At 38.3% G+C, this 19,208-nt stretch overlaps 1 protein-coding gene across 1 annotated transcript in view; it reads right to left on the bottom strand.

The window, feature by feature from the left end:
• VPS8 (VPS8 subunit of CORVET complex) overlaps positions 1–19,208 on the bottom strand; it is a 439,537-nt gene that overhangs the window by 175,985 nt on the left and 244,344 nt on the right. The window contains exons 31-32 of the mRNA XM_007936030.1: positions 6,163–6,252; positions 2,311–2,357 (exon numbers count right to left, since the gene is read on the bottom strand). Coding sequence (XP_007934221.1) covers positions 2,311–2,357; positions 6,163–6,252 — 137 coding nt within the window. The remainder of the gene's footprint in view (positions 1–2,310; positions 2,358–6,162; positions 6,253–19,208) is intronic.

Below are 19,208 nucleotides of genomic sequence, written 5' to 3'. Positions count from 1 at the left end.
GTGCTTTGGCAGTTATATAATGATGTAATTTTCATTTATGTAATGATGTAATCGTCCCCCATAATGTTAACTGATATGCTCAGCCAATGAGTTGTAAGAGGATTAGGGTGGGATGCAACACATTACTCAGGTCCCAGCCCTGATGTGATGTAAGGGGAGTTTTCCTGGAATGTGGCCTGCATCACACTTCATTACCCTGAACTTGGACTTCTAGCCTTCTAAACTGTGAGAGAATAAACTTGTTTGTTAAAGCCACCCACTTGTGGCATTTCTGTTACAGCAGCACTGGAGAACTGAGGCACTCATCGATGTCTTCAGCAATTTACTGTATTTGAGAAAAGGCCACATTCAAACCTGAGCTTCACCTGTCCTTTCACCTTGAGTTTCTCTAGTCAGGATGTTAGGGAAAAGGCCTTGGTTAAAATAAATTATCCTAGGGAAAGAGAAGTCAGGCCCTAAGACAATAGATCCTAAACTGGAAGAAAAAGGAAGAGAGATGGGAAAAAGGGTACAGGCTCTGGAGAAAGAGCTGTACACTGGGGCTGGGATCCTCTTTCTTCATCTGCCTCGTTCAGTCCTGCTCAGCTCTCTCCCCTGCCCCTCCCAGCTGCCCCTTCCACCTCTCCTTATCCTTTTCTCAGCTCTCACCCTTCCCTTTTACTCCCCAACTCCAATCTAAGATAGCTCCATTGAGTAATTCTAAAAGTAGAAAAGGGCCCAAACTGGTTCTGAGGGATGACTAATTTCAGTAATAATTTAAGAACAAAGAATTAAAAGATATTTAAAAAGGTCTTCCACTAGGCTTTAGGGAAGGATATGTGGTCAGATGGCTTTCTGAACATCTGCTTATTTGATTCTAAATTTAAATGCAGAATAGCCTGTTCAAGATTTAAATGACTGAGATTGCAAAAAATATATACAGTCACCAAAATTACTGGTATTTTGTAATTTAAAAGTAGCCAAAATACTACAATAACCAAAACTGACATTACAATCACTACAATAAGTAAATGACTATTTTCATTGGCCAGTGTGTATTGTGGAAGCTCTGGTGATGTAGTGTCTAAGGCATTTGACTGCTAACCAGAAGGCTGGCAGTTCAAACCCACCAGCCACTCCTCGGAAGGAAGGTTGGGCAATCTATTTCCGTAGTGATACTGCTCAGAAACCCAAGGAGGGGTCGCTATGAGTTGGATCTGACTCGACGGCAATAAGTTTTTTTTGTTTGTTTTACTGTGTATTGCAACGAAACTCAAGGTTGGTAAGTCTGATGTGAACGCTATACCACCCTAAAATATTACTCTTACCCAGTGTGGCTCAGCTCTAGGAGTGCATCAAAAATAGCCCCATCCTCAAAGATTCTTGGAGTTGGGTCCCAGCACCTGTATTTTCAAAAGCTTCATAGGTGATTCTGAGACACATTTCTGGTTAAGAGTGACTACCTCAGAGGATGTTAAATAACATGACACTCAACTCCTGATATGCTGCTCCACACAGTTATAGCAAAACGCTAAGGTCTCACATGTCTCACATGTAGAGTTGCAACCCACTGCCGATTTTATCCTCAACCTGGGTTAGTTTTATTTGGTAAGTACCACAACAGCAGTTAAAAAAAGACATCTAAACTTTCCTTCCCACATTACAAGGAAAAGATAATTAAAATGAAACACTTCAACTGAGAGTGAAAAAGGTAATAAATTTAGAGATAGACTGGGAAGGAGGTGTTTTCGTCAAGAAGTTAAGCTATCATTCTATAGCTTGGAATAAATAATAGGTAGACATGAGGCTGAGGAGCTCTGGTAGTGTAGTGCCTAAGGTACTTGACTGCTAACCAGAAGGCTGGTTGTTCAAACCCACCAGCCACTCCTTAGAAAGAAGGTTGGGCAATCTACTTCCGTAGTGATACTGTGTCAGAAACCCAATGAGGGGTCGCTATGAGTTAGGTCTGACCCAACAGCATGTAACAACAACAACAAAAGATGTGAGGCTGAGTAGAAAGGGGAAGCTAGATGGTCACCAAACTCTTCCTGGAACAGCTCGTGATGACGCAGCTTCCTCATTTTATTTACGCAGATGAGAACTTACCATGCAGGTTCATGTTCAAGTGAAAAGGAAAATAGTCCCTCTGGATAGAACCTATTTTCAGATCACGTATTTTGAGATAATCTATGTAACTGTTACACTCACTAATATTAAAAGTTATGAGGTGACTGTACTATTTGGGATACTGTGGGTCAGTTTCTTAACCTCAATTTATTTCCTCTGACTTCTCACCTATGAACTATGAAAAACTAAAGTTTATTAACATACCTTGGGTCGAGAAGGCTCCTCAAAAATTTGAAAAGCAAAATCTGGTTCTGAATGGAAAAAACAATAAAAAATACAATTAAATATTAAAACAAGTTCTTCAAACTATGTCCTGGTGAACAACTAAACTAGCCTTTTAAAATGACTCTATCATAAAGGCATGTGTACAGACGTGAGAAACTCTCAAGACTCATTTGGAGGTCCTTTCATTTGCTCTCAGTAATCATGTCACATAATCAATTTTGAATGCAGAAAGAACACAAACACCTGTTATCACACACACACATATAAAAAAACTCAGTGCACTGAGACAAATCCTGAGCTGGCCTCAGTGTAAGAACCTTCCAAGGGCAGGTGCTTTCAGTTGGTCTGCTGACAGTGAACTCTGGCTGCATGGAGAGGCCTTCCTTGTGAAAATGGCCTACTTTGGGAGTTTGAGGACCAAATTAACAACAACAACAACAACAAAATGCTCATTAACTCCACAATATAATCAACTACAGAAGAGATGGCAATAAAATGCCAACATGTTAGCAAGTAGTATGACATAAAATGTAGGCTATATTTCTGACTTACCCACTATGTAACTTTACCCTTTTAGCAATTTAGTTTCCTTATGTGAAAAAACAGGACAGTAACATCTTCACTGAATAGGATGAAAATGAAGATGAAATGAAATAAACCTTAGAATACTATATAAATAATGTTTCTAAGTTCTTAGAAAGCTAAGCAAAAATCATTACTGGTTAGTGTCTTTATATTACTTGGTTTTATTTATTTTTTGTGTGTAACATATTCATATTTTAACTGTAAAAAGCAGGGGAATCTCAAAGCTGAAAAGGACTAATGGCTCTTAAAATGTGATTTAAAATATATATTTATATTTATCAGTCTTTGATTTTCTATCTTTCCCTTGGCCTATAAGTGTGTCTTATTTTATACAATCTTCCTTCTGGTGGTGATTCAATATTTTAGCTTATTTTCCACTTCAAAGACTCTAAAGACAATTGGTCACCAGCACATTTCAGCTCTCAAAAGTAATGATACTTTAATAAAAGACCTGTGCTGAATTCTTCCACAATCAATACATTTTGCAATAAAATAAATACTTCATTTCTTCAAAAGAAACATCTAAGACTCCAAGAACAGTCTACAAATAGCTACCTTTTTCTTTTCTATTACACTTCAGCTTTTATATGTTTGTCTAATGAGTGACATTATATTCATTTACTGGGCCTTTATGCCTTTTAGTAAGGAGCTCTGGTGATGTAGTGGATAAGGCATTTGGCTGCTAACCAGATGATCAGCAGTTCAAACCTACCAGCTGCTCCATGGGAAGATAAGACAATCAATTTCCACAAGATTTACAGCCTTAGAAACTCAATGGGAGTCACTATGAGTCAGAATTGACTCGATGGCAGTGAGTTTGATTTTATGCTTTTTAGTATCCTTCAGAGACTACGTGAAAAAGAAAATTCTGCAATCGATAATCTTACATTTTAAACAACAAAAACACAAGCAACACAAGCAGGAAGATTTCACAAATTTGCTGACCTTTTCAGGGAAGAGCAGCTCTGTGGGTTGAGCATAGTTTTATCAGAAAACTCCCCGCCTGCCCTTCACTAGGACGGATGGACCCTCTGATGCACTCCCACAGTATCCTCGGCAGTGCTCTATCATTCAATTGTCTTTTGGCTTATCTGCCTTACTCCTTGAGAGCAGGGGTCATATTACAGACTTTTTATCCTCAGCACTTAATAATGAATTTGGCCCATAGCAGGTACCTAAATATTTATTGAATCAATAGATGAGTTCTCTTGAGTTATAGGACCTCATCTGCTGGACAACCAAGCCTGGAATCTGGGAGTCACTTTTAACTCCACCCATCACATTCAACTCCAAGCTCTACACATTTTACTTCACAACTATTATCTTGAATCTGTCCACTCTACTGCCATTGGCTTAGCCCTGATACTCCCATCTTTCACCTAGATCTTTTCCCTGCTGACTGCTATCTCTCTTCTTTGCTCTCCTTACCAATCTATTCTTCACACTCTATCCAGAGTTAGTTCTCTATAAAATTAATCTAATGATGTCACTCCTCTACTTACACAAACTAGTGATTCTCCAATACATGAAAGAAACTGTATAAATTTCTTAGCATCATACATATAGCCCTTCAATATTAGATCCCAACCTTACTTTCTAGCCTCTAGACTTTGAGTGCTAATCAGAAGTCTGGCAGTTCAAACCTACAGCCACTCCTCGGAAGGAAGGTTGGGCAATCTACTTCTGTAGTGATACCACCTCAGAAACCCAAGGAGGGGTTGCTAGGAGTTGGGTCTGACTCAATGGCACATAACAACAACAACAACAACATACTTTTTAACTCCTCTTCTCCTACATACCTTTCGTAGCTTAATCTAATACCACTTCCATAATCATCTCACCACATTATGCTTCATATAGTCCTGACGACTCTGAAAATGCATGATGCTTCATGCCTGCAAATCTTGTCATAGTCAAAACTGTTTACCTGGAAAGATCTTCCCCTATTCTCTATATACTGAAAGCAATTATTCAAGACTCAGCTTGGTTATCTCTGAGGGTTCTTGCTGACTTTCTTAAACAGTCCATCACTCTCTCCTCTTGTTCCCATAGCACTTTCACATATCTCTAGTCTAGTTCTTATAACATTGGGCTGCAGTTAGGTAAGTGCTTCTCTGTTCCACAGTGAAATTAAAGGAAAGGCAGTATTCTTATTTGCGTCTGGCATACCATGGTGCCAAGTAGAGCCATAAGAAGTATTTAAACAATTGAATTCCATATGTTTTTCTCTTTCTCATGCCAGAGGCCTCCCACTCATTGCTTTAGTTTCTATCTTGCATGCCTATTCCCTACCAGTATTATTGTCACTTAAGAATTATTTTAACTTCCCTGTCACTATCCTGTTGCCTACTACTATCACTTGGGGCTTTAATAGTAGTGAGCAAAACTCATCACTAGTACTGCCACAGAACCCCATTCCTCACTTATCAACTTGGCTGTGTCCCAAAGACTAGATCATTATGTGAAAATCAGCATTATACAAAAATGAAGGATGAACACATCACATCACATCACAAAATGGAGGATGACTACATCATTACAGAGTTGCCAAATTATATCATTGCACAAGTGCCAAACCACTGAGAAATATGGTCCAGCCAAGCTGACACATAACCTCAGCCATCACAACCAGCATTACTCTCGCCTAACACTTCCTCAGCATTTGATACTGCCAAACATCCATTGTTTAATTCGCCAAACAGTCCAGTTAGTAGATTGTTCACTATTGCAATGTCTGATAACAAGACAGTCGGTGAGGAGTGGGTGTCGTGGAATACTGGGGCCTTTAAATAATATTTCAAACTGAGCTTTTCAATATTCAGAATTAATATAGCTAGGCTCTAGTTAAGATTTTCCAAGAAAAATTCTAAATAGTCAGCCTTAGTCCAATTTGATGATGACAAAGGTGTGAATAAATAACATGAAGTACAAAAAGAAAAGGGTTGTAGTCCCCATAGCAAAGAAAATAGGAGAAAAAGATGATCTTCTATGGACTGTGATTTCTAGAAGTACAAATTTTAGTACTAAAAATGTCTCATTGATGTTAATATCTGTTTTGCACAAATATGAAATCCTTCATTTCCAGACTCAGAGCAAATGGTACCAAATCCCTACACACACACAATGTAGAAATTGTTATTAAATGGCAATCAAAAGCTGAAGAGACTACTATGATCAAAAGTTCTTAGAGATTCAAAATTGTCTCTCCATGACATGTTTTTCCTAACATATTTTTGTAATATTTACCTGTAGTTTTTTAATGACTGTTTCAATCTGTCCAGAAAAGTGGGTAGCAACCAGCTCCGCAGCTTTACAGGGCTTCAGGGACACAAGTTCCTACAGTTAAAGAAAAAGACAAATCCTCTTTAACATTATATTTAAACAGAAAACGCATAGATGTGAGTTATGATTACCTGCTTCAATGTAGTTACACACTCCTACACTGCACTCTAGGAGACAAGAATACGGGATTGCAATTTAAAGGGCATATTGCAAATGAGCAAAATGGAAAATGTGCCAGATAAAAAACAAGATTTTGATTTTTTTTTTTTTTTTTAAGGTAATTCAGAATTCTCAGAAAATGAAAGCACTAAAGCTCTGGACTTAGGCCATCATCTCTACAGGAAGAACAAATGAAGGAACAAAGCTCCCCAAATTCCCTGTCAACAAATTTCATCCTTGAGCTTAAAGTAATAACTTGAAGAAATGAAAAAAAAGAGTATAATTGTAATTTTTCTGGCTAAAAATCCTAAAACTTTACTTCTAGTGCCTAGTGGATTTAGAAACTGGAAATGTCTTAAGAAATCAACTTAGTCATTAGTCTTAAGTGAAACTAAAATGTTGATCAATGTAATCAGTATTTATAAGACCTATTGCCATCAAATCTAGCCTTTCAATCTGTCCTCTCCTTGACCTCTCATTGATACTACTGACTACCCTTTTCTTCTTGAAACTCTCTTTTCAATTGATTTCTGAGACCTACTATTCTACCTTTCCAACTGCACCTTCTCTGTAGGGACACTGTGAGCAAACATAATCATGTTACATGGTGTGGTGTAGTAAATTACTTAGTGTGGCTTTTCTACCCATAAGTCTTTGTAACTCCGAGGTGGAATTTGCCATGAGCAACTGAGGAGCTCCTGATTGCTAAAGTTGTCCACCTGGGGTATTTCTGTTGCGAGAGTCACAAAACAATGTTCTGGGAGGTTCGCTCTCTCTCAGGTGCTTAGAATTCTGATGTTATGATTGTTTGGTTTGGTCATTCTACGGGGTTCAAATGGAGGCCTCCTAGAGGCAGAACTCTCTCTCTCTAACTGTGGTTGAGGAAGATGTGCTGCTGAAAGAGACATGCACTGCTGGGAAAGAGATGCAAGAGACATGCATTGCTGAGTGAGACACCGAGGGACACACACTGCTGGGAGAGAGACTGTTGGCTGAGAGACGGTGGGCTGAGAGAGAGACTGAGTGTTTTTCCTGAACTTGAATTGTAGCCTGGTGCTTCCCTAATAAACCCCATAAACTGTGAGTTCTGTGTGGCCACTGCAGTGAATTATCAAACCCAGGAGAGAGATGGTGGGTGCTTTGGGAGGAACGGTTGGTGAAAGGGCTGGAGGGAGGCAACATGTCTGGCCTTGCAGGAATAGGTCTTGGGCTACTGATAGTGATTCTGTCTTTCTCTTGTGTGGTTAGAGGAGGTCAGAAGGTGTGGCTTCCTTGTACTTTTTGCACATGGATAAAAGCAAAGACCAAATATATAATGAACAGTATATTATCAAATAAAACTTAAGACAAGTTACTGTACCTGCAGTATTCATTATATCTCTAAAAATTATGTTAGATGGTACTAGTAGATTAATTATAATGAACTGACACAACAGTAGTTTGTACTACTTTTATGCAATGTATTGCAAAAGAGAAAAGGCACAACTATCCGATATCACAAATGTCTACAGATCTGCAGACATTATAAAGAGAATATACTGAATTAAGTTATGCCAAAATTTTTAGAACTTAGACAAAATTGATAAATTCCTAGAAAGAGATAAACTTACTCAAGAAAGAGAAAACCTGAATTGATTTTTAATCATTAAAGAAATAGAATGAGTCATCAAAAATCTTTCCATACAGAACTCCAGCCCCAAACAACTTCACAAGAAAGTTCTAGTAACCGTTTAAGAAAGATGTAATTCCAATATTAAATAGCCTCTTCCAAAGAACAGAAAAAAAGGAGTATTCTTCAGTTCATTTTATGAGGCTAGCAAAATCCTGATACCAAAAACCCAAAAGGAGAATAAAATAACTACAGATCCATGAAAATGATAGATCTATTAATTATTCATGAACATTGATGTAAACATCCTAAATAAAATAGTAAAGAAAATTCAATAAAAAGGGTAACATATCAGGATCAAGTTAGACATATCTGCAGAATTCAACAAGAAATTCAATCAATACAATTTAGGACAAAAACAGAGTAGGGGAGAAAAAGTGATAAAATTCAAAATCTGTTCATGAGAAAACCTTTAGCAAACTAAAATAGAAGAGAACTTCCATTAAAATCCTTACAGTAAACATTACACTTATGTTGGAAATGACGTTTTTAAAAATACCATTTACTAAAGCATCAAAAAGAATGAAGTTGTGACAGTAAATCTAACAAAGGATTGAAAATTTCTACAGAGAAAATTATAAAACTTTATAGAAAGATATTGAATAAAGGGTTAGACTATATAGTAATAGATTGGAAGATGCAATACTGTAAAGATGTCAAATATTTTCAAAATGATTGACAGATTCAATACACTACTCATCAGAATCATAAGATTTTTAAAAAAATATTTTGGTAGAACTTCGCAAAATGATTCTAAAATACATTTGGAAGTGCAAAAGGCCAAAAAAAGAGAAGACCCTCTCAAAGACAACAAAACTTATTATAAAGTTACAATATACAAAACACTGTAGTACTGATGCAGAGACAGACAAACAGATCAATAAAATAGAAGAGGGCAGAAAAGTAGACCATTCTTACTACCACTGTCCACCACTGAGAAAGGGATCTATGTAGGAGATTCTGGATAGAGTGGGAAAACAATGTTGAACAAAACTCAGAATCATTTGTAAAAGAAAAAAAGGGACCAGGTTTGCTGGTCTGATAGAGCATGGTGGAACCTCTGAGACTATGGCCCCTAGCTGCCCTTCAGGTCTGGAATTGAACCCATATCTGTGGCTTCCAGCCAAACAAAAGACAGGCATACGAGCTGAACATTTACACTAGGTAGACACACTCCTCAGAGAGAACAATCATGGGAGAATAGAAGGGCTATTTATGCACAGGGAGACAGCTCAGGGGGCAGGAGAGCATGGAGGGCAAGATACAAGGAAGAGGGAACTATGGGAAGAAGTGGGAGGGGAGCTGTTGCACTGTGGTAAATTGTAGTCAATGTCATGAAACAAAGTGTATATAAGCTGCTGTATGGAAAGTGAATTTGCTCTGTAAACTTTCACCCAAATCACAATTAAAAAAAAAAAAAGAAAGAAAAACATAGATCAATCTTATAGACACTTGATACACATATGACAAAAGGAGCACTACTGAGCAATGGAGAAAGTCAACCTTTTAAAATTACTGTTCCTGACATAACTGAGAATCGATTTATTAAAAAAAATAATGAGACTCACATCATATACAAAACTGCATTCAAGTGGACCTAAGATGTAAAGATGAAAACAAAACAAGAAACTTTTTAGATGATAATACAGGAGGATATTGCCTCAGTTATAGAGGGAAAAAATGATAATTCTGACTACTTGAAGGGGGGAAAAAACATTCTTTAAACGAACCACAAAAAAGATAGAAAGGAAAAGCCATAGAGTGGGAGAAGATAATCACAACACACATCACTGAAAAAAGACTACATCCATGACATAGAAAGAACTCCTACAAATAAAGCAAGTTCAAAAGATATTCAGATAGAAAACAGAAATACCATTTGATCCAGCAAATCCATTACTAGGAATATATTCAAAAGAAGTGAGAGACAGGACACAAACAGACATACACACACCCATGTTCATCGCAGCACAATTCACTACAGCAAAGAGATGGAAACAACCTAAACACCCATCAACAGATGAATGGACAACCAAACTATGGTACACTCACACAATGGAATACTATGCAACATTAAAGAAAAATGAAGAATACATGAATCATCTCATAACATGGATGAATTTGGAGGACATTATGCTGAGTGAAATAAGTCAATTGCAGAAGGACAAACATTGTATGAGCCCATTTTGTGAAAAGTCAAGAAAAGGCTTACTTAGGGAATGAACCTCACTTGTTGGTTACTGGGGACGGGAGAGAAGGGGAGGGAAAATTTCAGACATGTTGGGGGTCACAGGTTGATTTGGGTAAGGGGAGGGATGGTATGGAAAGAGTCTGTGACCAGCATGATGACATGGGGGAAAGGAAATACACTGAAATTACACATAAAATATAGACAACAGAGCCAAATACTAGTATATGAATAGTACTCTATTACCACTAACACTGAATACCAGGCTATGGACAAATGCATAGACAGGTGAGAAGATCAGGTGGGGGTCAACAAAAAGAATATACCCTACACCAAGGACAGATCTGGCTGAAGACAATCTTACATATTCACTTGTGCTATAAAGTTAGCCACACATTACAGATGCAACTGAAGACAGAGTTGGTGTAACTTCTCAGAGACAACCAAACACTTTGAGAGAGGGAATCATCAGGCTGGCCGACTTGGGACCATAGTCTTTGGGGACAACATGCTCAATTGACACAACATAGTACATAAAAATCTTGTTACACAACCTACTTTGGTGAGCAGCGACTGGGTCTTAAAAGGTTTTGAGTGGCCATCTAAGATTCAACTGTTCGTCTCTTCTCATCTGATTCAAAGTAGAGTGAAGAAAGTCAAAGGCATCTGGAAACAATTAGTCCAAAGATAAGATGGACCAGGAGGACCTCAGCTTCCACAACCCCAAGACCAGAAGAACTAGATAGTGCCCAGCTACCAATGCCAACCACTCGGAAAAGGATCAAAACTGGAGATCCTGGATAGAGTGGGAGGAAAAATGTGGAACAAAATTCAAAAACACAAAAATGAACAGAATCACTCACTGGTTGGATAGAATATGGTAAAACCCCCAAGACTATGGCCCTGGGTTTCCCTTGGGGCCTGGAAAAGGACTCACTTCCATGGATTGGCTCTCAGCCCAACAGCAGAAAGAACTACATGCAGAACACCTACCCCAGGGTGATGCACCCATCTACTCTAGGGGGAAGCAACCCTTAGAGCAATCAGCCATGAGATACTAGAGGGGCAGCATTCACATAGAGGGATAACTGAACAGACAGGAGTATATGGTTAAGAAAGGCACAGGGAGGGGGTAGTCAAGGGGATGGGAGGGAGGAGAGTTTGTTATGGTCAGGGATGGTAAATGGGGCATAAAAGCAAACGTACACGGACTGTTGAATGTAAAACAAATTTTCTCTGTAAATATGCATCTAATAAAATTGGGGAAAAAAAAGATATTCAAATAGAAAAGTGGGCAGAAATACTTGAAAAGGTACATTGCAAAAGAGGACAGTTAAATGGCCAATAAACATATGAAAAAGTTGTCAATTTCATTAGTAATTAAGTAAACGAATTTAAAACATAATGAGATATTACTAGGCATATATCCTAAAAAAGTGAGAGCCAGGACAGTAACAGATAATGCACACCCATGGTCATCGCAGCACTATTTACAATAGCAAAAAGATGGAAACAACCCAGGTGCCCAACAACAGAAGAATGGATAACCAAACTATGGTACATACACACAATGGAATACTATGCAACACTAAAGAATAACGTAGAATCTGAAAACATCACATAATGTAGATGAACTTAGAAGACATTATGCTGAAAGAAATAAGTTAATCACAGAAGGACAAATACTGTATTAGTCTATTATTGTAAAAAAGTCAAGGAAAGGTTTTTATATGGAAGGAAATTTTCTTTGTTGGTTACCAGGGGTGGGAGGGGAGTGGAGGGAACACCGTTAGATAGGTAGACAAGTACTGATTTGGGTGAAGAGAAGGGCAATGTACCAAATGTGAGTGATCAACACGCTGGCAATGAAGAAGAAGAAGACATAGAAAGGGGCATGGGACGTACAGACAACAAAGATGAACCCTTTTGCACATACAGTACTATGTTGTCAGTGAAGGCAAACATTGATATACGGGTGCATAGATGGGTGGCCAGGCTGAACTATTATGGATATCTATGCAGAAGGCAGTGTGCCCATGACCAATTTTCTACAAGTGTATTTGTAATGGAACAAGGTTGTAGTCACTTCTTGGCCACAGCCAGCTACCCAGAGGGAGCAAGTAGTTGGACCTGTGGGCTCAGGACCACAGTTGCCGGGGATATTGAATTCAACTGGCATAACATACTACACAAAAACACTGTTCCACATCCTACTCTGGTGAGCAGTGACTGGGATCTTAAAAGATTGCAAGTAGCCATATAGATGCAACGATGGGTCTCTCCTCATCCAGAGCAAAGAAGAATGACTAAAACCAAAAGTTCAAGGAAACAATTAGTCCAAGTGACTGGTATACCATGCGATCCTCAGCCTACACGACTAAGAGACCAGAAGAATTAGATGGTGCCTGGTTACCACTGTCAACCACTTGGAGGGGGATCTATGTAGGAGATCCTGGATAGAATGGGAGAACAATGTGGAACAAAACTCAAAATCATTAAAAAAAAAGGGGGGGGGGGACCAGGTTTGTTGCTCTGATAGAGACTGACAGAACGACTGAGACTATGGCCCCTAGCTGCCCTTCAGGTCTGGAACTGAACCTACTCCTGTGGCTTCCAATCAAACAAAAGACAAGTATATGAGCTGAACATTTACATTAAGTAGATATACTCCTTGGAGAGATCAATCATGGGAGAATACAAGGGCTGTGTATGTACAGGGAGACAGCTTGTGGAGCAGGATTGCATGGGAGGGAAGAACACAGCAAAGAGGTAACTATGGTGTGGTGGTTATGTTTGTGTTCAATTTGGCTGGATCTGGTTGAGTGGCTGGGCAGCTGGTGGCAGTTATTCCCCATGATGAGACTGGCAATCATCTCCATGGTGGGATCTACCACAAGCAGCTGAGTAGCTGCTTTGGGTATGTGGTCTGCTTCCCGTATATAAGAAGCAGCTTTGGGAATAGCCTCCAGCTTATGGCATGCTTGGACCCTGCATATAGCTGTGTTATTGTTCAGCAGCCTGCCATGCTCTGCTGACCTTGGGACTTACAATGGACTTGAATTAATGGCTTGCCGCATGGTTTCATAACATTTTATTTGCTGACCTTGGGCTTGGCAGCCTCAGCAGCCAGAAGCTGCCTGAGTGAAGAAAAGCCTCTAGCTTCAGTGGGCCAGGAACAAGAGGCAGAGCTGAAACCCAAGGTCGAGGGGCTTTCACACAGCCCTGAGAGCCTGGCACTTTGAACTCAGACTTCTAGCCTCCAAACTATAAGAGAATAAACTCCTATTTGTTAAGGCTATCCCATTTGTGGTATATTCTTGTCAGAGTGGCTCTAGGAAACCAGAACATATAGGGAGGAAGTGGGAGGCGAGCTGTTGCACTGTGGGGAACTGCGGTCAACGTCATGAGACAAAATGTATGTGAGCTGCTGTATGGAAAGTGAATTTGCTCTGTAAGCTTTCACCCAAGTCACAATTAAAAAAAAAAAAATGTCACTACAGTCTAGCTTATGGAGGTAATAACAACCACCACCACCACATAATGAGATATCAATGCACAGCTACTAGACTGGCAAAATTAAAAAGTCCAGCAAGTATATACAACCAACAGGAACCCTCATACAATACAGGCACCTAGTGAAGCTCTGGTAGCATAGTGGCTAAGACACTTGCCTGCTAACCAGACGGCTGGTGGTTCAAACCCACCAGCCACTCCTCGGAAGGAAGGTTGGGCAATCCTACTTCCATAGTGATACTGCCTCGGAAACCCAAGGAGGGGTCGCTATGAGTCGGGTTTGACTCGACGGCACATAACAACAACAACAACAGTGAAGTTTAAGATATTCATTACAAATAACTAATTACATACCCTAGAGTAGAGATGTAAAAAAAAAAAAAAAATCTCTGCTTTTCGGAAACCCAAGGAGGGGTCACTATGAGTCAAGATCGACTTGATGGCAGTGAGCAGAGATTATCAAATATTAGCACCCATCAGAACTGCCTGGAGGCCTTGTTAAAACACATATTGCTGGGCCCAACCTTCAGAGTTTCTGATTCAGTATATCTGAGGTGAAGGCTCATAACTGAAATTCTGTCAAGTTCTCTCTCAGCTTGTGCAGTAATACGGGTCTGGGGACCAAACTGAGAACCACTGCTCCAGAATAATGCACAAAGCCAAGCTCAAGATGCCCATGTAAGAATGATCAGGGATAGACTAATTTTAAAAGTTAAAACCCAAAACATGTTAAATGTCCACAACAGTAGTTGCATACACTGTGATATACTTACAAAATGAAATACTGCACAACAATAAAAATGAATTATAGCTATCTAAAGCAAAATGTATAATCTTCTTAAACAAAATACTGACCAAAAGGAGACATAGAAAGTACAGAATGTCATTTACACAAAGCTTGAAAAATGAGAAACTAAAATATGTAATTTTAAGGATCCATGCATATGCAGTAATGGTATATGCAAAGGCAAGAAATCATCATCACAGACACTTGACAACGAATATCTGAGGGAAGACAGGAGATTGTGATCAGAAAAGGATACATGGGAAGAGTCTGGGTATGAGAAATATTCCATTTCTTAACCTGGGCTTGGAGAGTTTGCGTTTTAATTTTTTATTAAACTACATTTGTTTCATACACTTTTCTAGATTTGTTTCCATATTTCAAAATAAAAAATATAAAAAAAAATCTAATAAAACGTATTTTGTCCATATTAGAAAACCTGTCTAAACCAGAGATTCTTTCCTGGAGTCCATATGAACAGCTTTTAGAGGAGTATATCTGAAATTTGTAAACAAAATTAAGTGTGGTGCACATGTGCACTAATATGAGGCACAGGTTCAAATCTCATTAGATTCCTCAAAGATTAAAATCTCATTAGATTTTAGTCTGTAACTCTAAAAGTGTTAAGAAATACTAATCTATATATATGATGACTTTTCCCCTATGCATTTAATTTTTATTTCATTTATATTACTGACAACACAGAAGTCCTTCAAAAAAAAGTTTATACATTTGTAATACTGGCCTTAAGAGATATTAAAAGGGTCAAGGTGAAAGAATGTACAGATGTGGGGAAAAAATTCAGAAGTAACTGTTGTGCAGCAAAAATATTTCTTGCTCCTCCAGCCTGAGATTTCTGCTGAGTAATTTGTTTGCTCATTGATTAATTCATCATGTTTCACTTTATGCAGAGAGACAAAGCTTCATTTCTGGATGTATGGAGTCCATGTGTGCAAACCACTGCATAACACAGATGAAGTGAAATGAAGAATGACCATAATATAAACTACAGAGACTTAAAGAGGATGATGAAAGGAAAAAATACAAAATGATTAAAGGAGAAACAATATAAATCTCAAAATAATAGAAAGTCTTGCTGGGTTCTCTAACCAAGATATATCCATCTTGTTGTTAACAGGAATAAGATAGCATTAAATAATACCATGTTCTCAATCCCACAGATGTCAGGGTGGAAATTACTCCAGACCACACTTCTAATGACTGACTGGACCTCTGCATCAGATGTTTCACTTACGATGCTGTTCACATATCTGATCTTTCTAAACTTTATAACCTTCAGCAACTAAAAATATTCAAATAACTTGCTGTGCTTTCTCAAAGTTTCAGAGCTCATCCTTCATTATCATTTTTCTTATGAATAAAAACTTGACAACATGTTGAATAATCATATATTTCACTATAGCTCCAAACTCATCACCTAAAGTTGTCCCTTCACTTGATCCTTGTTATGTGAGGAACAAAGAAACTCTACAAATATATGTGTTATTTCCCAAACTAGGATTACTTCAGGATCTTTCCTTAATACTTTTTGTCAATAATCAGGGATCCATAAAACTGAATAGATTTCAAAACTAGTGGTTCTGTTGGTTTCAGAGGCAAACAGTATGCTATGTACCTAAAGCAACCAAACTAGAGAGGGAATTTTGAGTCTCTTTCAGAATACAGTATGATCACATGCTTGTCACGTGTACTAATTAATTAATCTCTTCATTCAGGCATCTATATAAACATGTTTTCTAAAAAAGAGCTTTTTGCTTCAAAACTGAAGGCAATTCTTGAATTCTTTGTAAAAACAGCATGCATAGATAGGAGTTGCAGTAAGATGGTGGAATATGCACACAAACTACACAGACCCTCTTCAACAAAGAAAAGGGGAACGAATTAATACAGATACAGAAGACAATCCTAGAGCCCTAAGCTTTGAAAGGAAGGATACAGAAGTGGACTAAAATCCAACTAGTAGAAGAACACTGAAAAAAGGAGACATACAGAGCTAGTCTGTCAGTGATCCTGACAGCACGGAGAGCTTGGATATTGCCAAGTGGTGCAAGGACCTAAGAATTAACCTAAAAATTAGCCTGCTAGCCAGGGGCTGCACAGAGGACTGCACTGGTGGCTGCTGAATAGAAGGGGAAGTAGTGAAGAGGGAGATGGGCTGAGCTGTGGACTTGTGGCTGTCCAGATGGTACAGCCATCTTGAACGTTTACAAGCAGCTCAAACATTGTGGATATTTAAAGCAACAGCATTCTCTCAGATTCCAGGGACCTAAGAATAGGCTTCACTTGCCGGGGACTGCAAGGCCATTCTCAACACGAAGGACTGGAAAGGTGCAATATTCCCTTTGTTACTCTTATACCTCACACCCTCTTGGTGAGTGGAGGTACGGCCATCCTTCACCTTCACCCCCCTTCTGGGCTGGAAGGAATTCCATCCCAGTCTGTGTGCTCTGATGGAGTCCTGCCACACCCAGATTATTTTTCCCCCTTTTTTTTTGTTTTTTAGTATGTTTTAATCTGTTTTTAAGTTATTACTATTACTCTTTCTTCTTCCCTTCCCAGGTTCTACTTTTCAGCTTTTTCTCTCTTCTCTGTTTCTGGTTCCCATTTTTTTCTTTCTTGTGATTCTCCCCATTCCTTGTTTTTCTGTTTGCATTTTTCCCATTTTTTTTCATCATTCCCCTACTCTACCTCTTTTCTTTCATTGCCCCCTTGCCAGATATTGTGGGTCATTTTTTCTTTTCTCTTTTTCTATGCATATTTCTTTTGGCTTTTCAAAGTTTGGTTTTTTTTTTTTTTAATATTTTCTCTCATTTTATTGCCTTTATTTTTATGGCTTTTTTTTTTTTCTCTCTTTTTGCTGATTGTTCTTCTGTGTCTATGCATTATGTGCTCTGTCTGCTTGCTTTTACTTTTTTGACCTTTTTCGATTGCTGTTTTTGTCTGAGCGGGAGACAGCAACTGTGCCCATATGACACAAGCATACCCATGCCTCCTGCAGCTCCACTTACTGAGTGAGAGCTGTAACTTTCTTCTACACCAACCAGCCAATGATACACGACCATCAATAAGTGCCTGACTCACTCTTAACTGCTCTTCACAGTTAACAGAGATCTCTGAAGTCACCCTGATTCTCTACCACATCCACCAGAAGACAGGTGGTGAGTGTATAAGTGCTGTCAATTAGGAAATAGAGGAGCACAGTACCCTGCTTACTCAGATACATCAAAAAAAAAAAAGGAAAGGAAAGTCTTGGGTGAATTGCTCCAACATATAACCACCAATTACATATAAATACAACAAACTCAAAATGTCTCAGAGACAACTGACCATCACAAGTCCACACAAAAAAGCAGATACAATGGTAGAAACAAGGGAGCAGGATACAGACACAGAACACATCCCTGAGGAATAAGCAGCACTGGATATACCTGATAAGAAATTCAAAAGAATTTTACTTAGGTGCCTTCAACAGATTGAGATGCAGGTCAAGGAAAACACTGACAAAATTAAGGAAAATACAGACAAAACCCTAGAACAATTTTGGAGGAAAATACAAGGACAAAATAAATGAAAAATCAGAAATGATACAAAATCTACAGATAGAAATCCAGAAGATTAATCCTAAATCTTCAGAAATAGATAACACATTGAAAGGGCAAAGGAGTAGAATCAAATCAATGCAAGACAGAATTAACGAGATTGCAGACAAATATCTCAATACTTCTTTGGAAAGGGATCAGTTAGGAAAAAAATTAAAACAAAATGAAGCAAGTCTAAGATTCATGTAGGATACCATCAAAAGAATAACCTACCTGGAATTCCAAAACAGGAAGGGAAAAATAAAACCACAGAGAAAATGGTCCAAGATTTGTTGGAGGAGAACTTCCCTGATATGAAGAAAGATGAGAATATATCCATTCAGGAAGTCCAATGAGCCCCAAACAGGAAAGACCCCAAAAGAAAATCACTAAGACACATCATCATCAAACTCATCAAAACCAAAGACAAAGAAAGAATCCTAAAAGCAGCATGGGAAAAATGAAGTTACCTACAGAGGGCAATCAAAAAGACTAAGCTCTGATTTCTCAGCAGTAACCATGCAGGAGAGAAGGTAATGGGATAACATGTACAAAACCCTGAAAGAGAAAAATATCCAACCAAGAATTATATACTCAGCAAAACTGTCCCTCGAATATGATGGTGAAATTAGGACATTTCCAGATAAGCAGAAATTAAGGGAATTTGTTAAAACCAGACCAACTATGCAAGAGATACTAAAGGTAGTCCTTTGAAGAGAGAACCAGTAATAGCAAACAACAACCAACCATTAATATACAAGATGACACAACCCAGAAATGAACACAGCTATGGAATTATCCAAAGTAAAATAAGCTTACAAGGTTGTAAATAGGGAACCAGAGACATCAATTGAGGACAACTAAAACCAAAAAGAGGGAAAAAGAAGGCTAGTTATAGAATTTCTAAATGGTGAGAAAGTCAAGAAAGTTGCAAGACAGAATGGACTATTGTAAACTCAAGAAGAAAGTTATAAATCACAGAATAACCTAAAAAATAATAAAAATAATCTTCATATCACAGTTAAAAAAAAAGGACAAGCAAAATATTTAGCAAATACTAAAACAGCAACGAAGGAAAATGATAACACAATTCATAAA

This window comes from Orycteropus afer, unplaced genomic scaffold, assembly GCF_000298275.1.
Source record: "Orycteropus afer afer isolate SDZICR_OR568_19922 unplaced genomic scaffold, OryAfe1.0 scaffold00032, whole genome shotgun sequence".
In the NCBI taxonomy this organism is placed as follows: domain Eukaryota; kingdom Metazoa; phylum Chordata; class Mammalia; order Tubulidentata; family Orycteropodidae; genus Orycteropus; species Orycteropus afer.
Note: the sequence above shows the minus strand (reverse complement) of the source record. Positions and strands in the feature narration are given on the sequence as shown.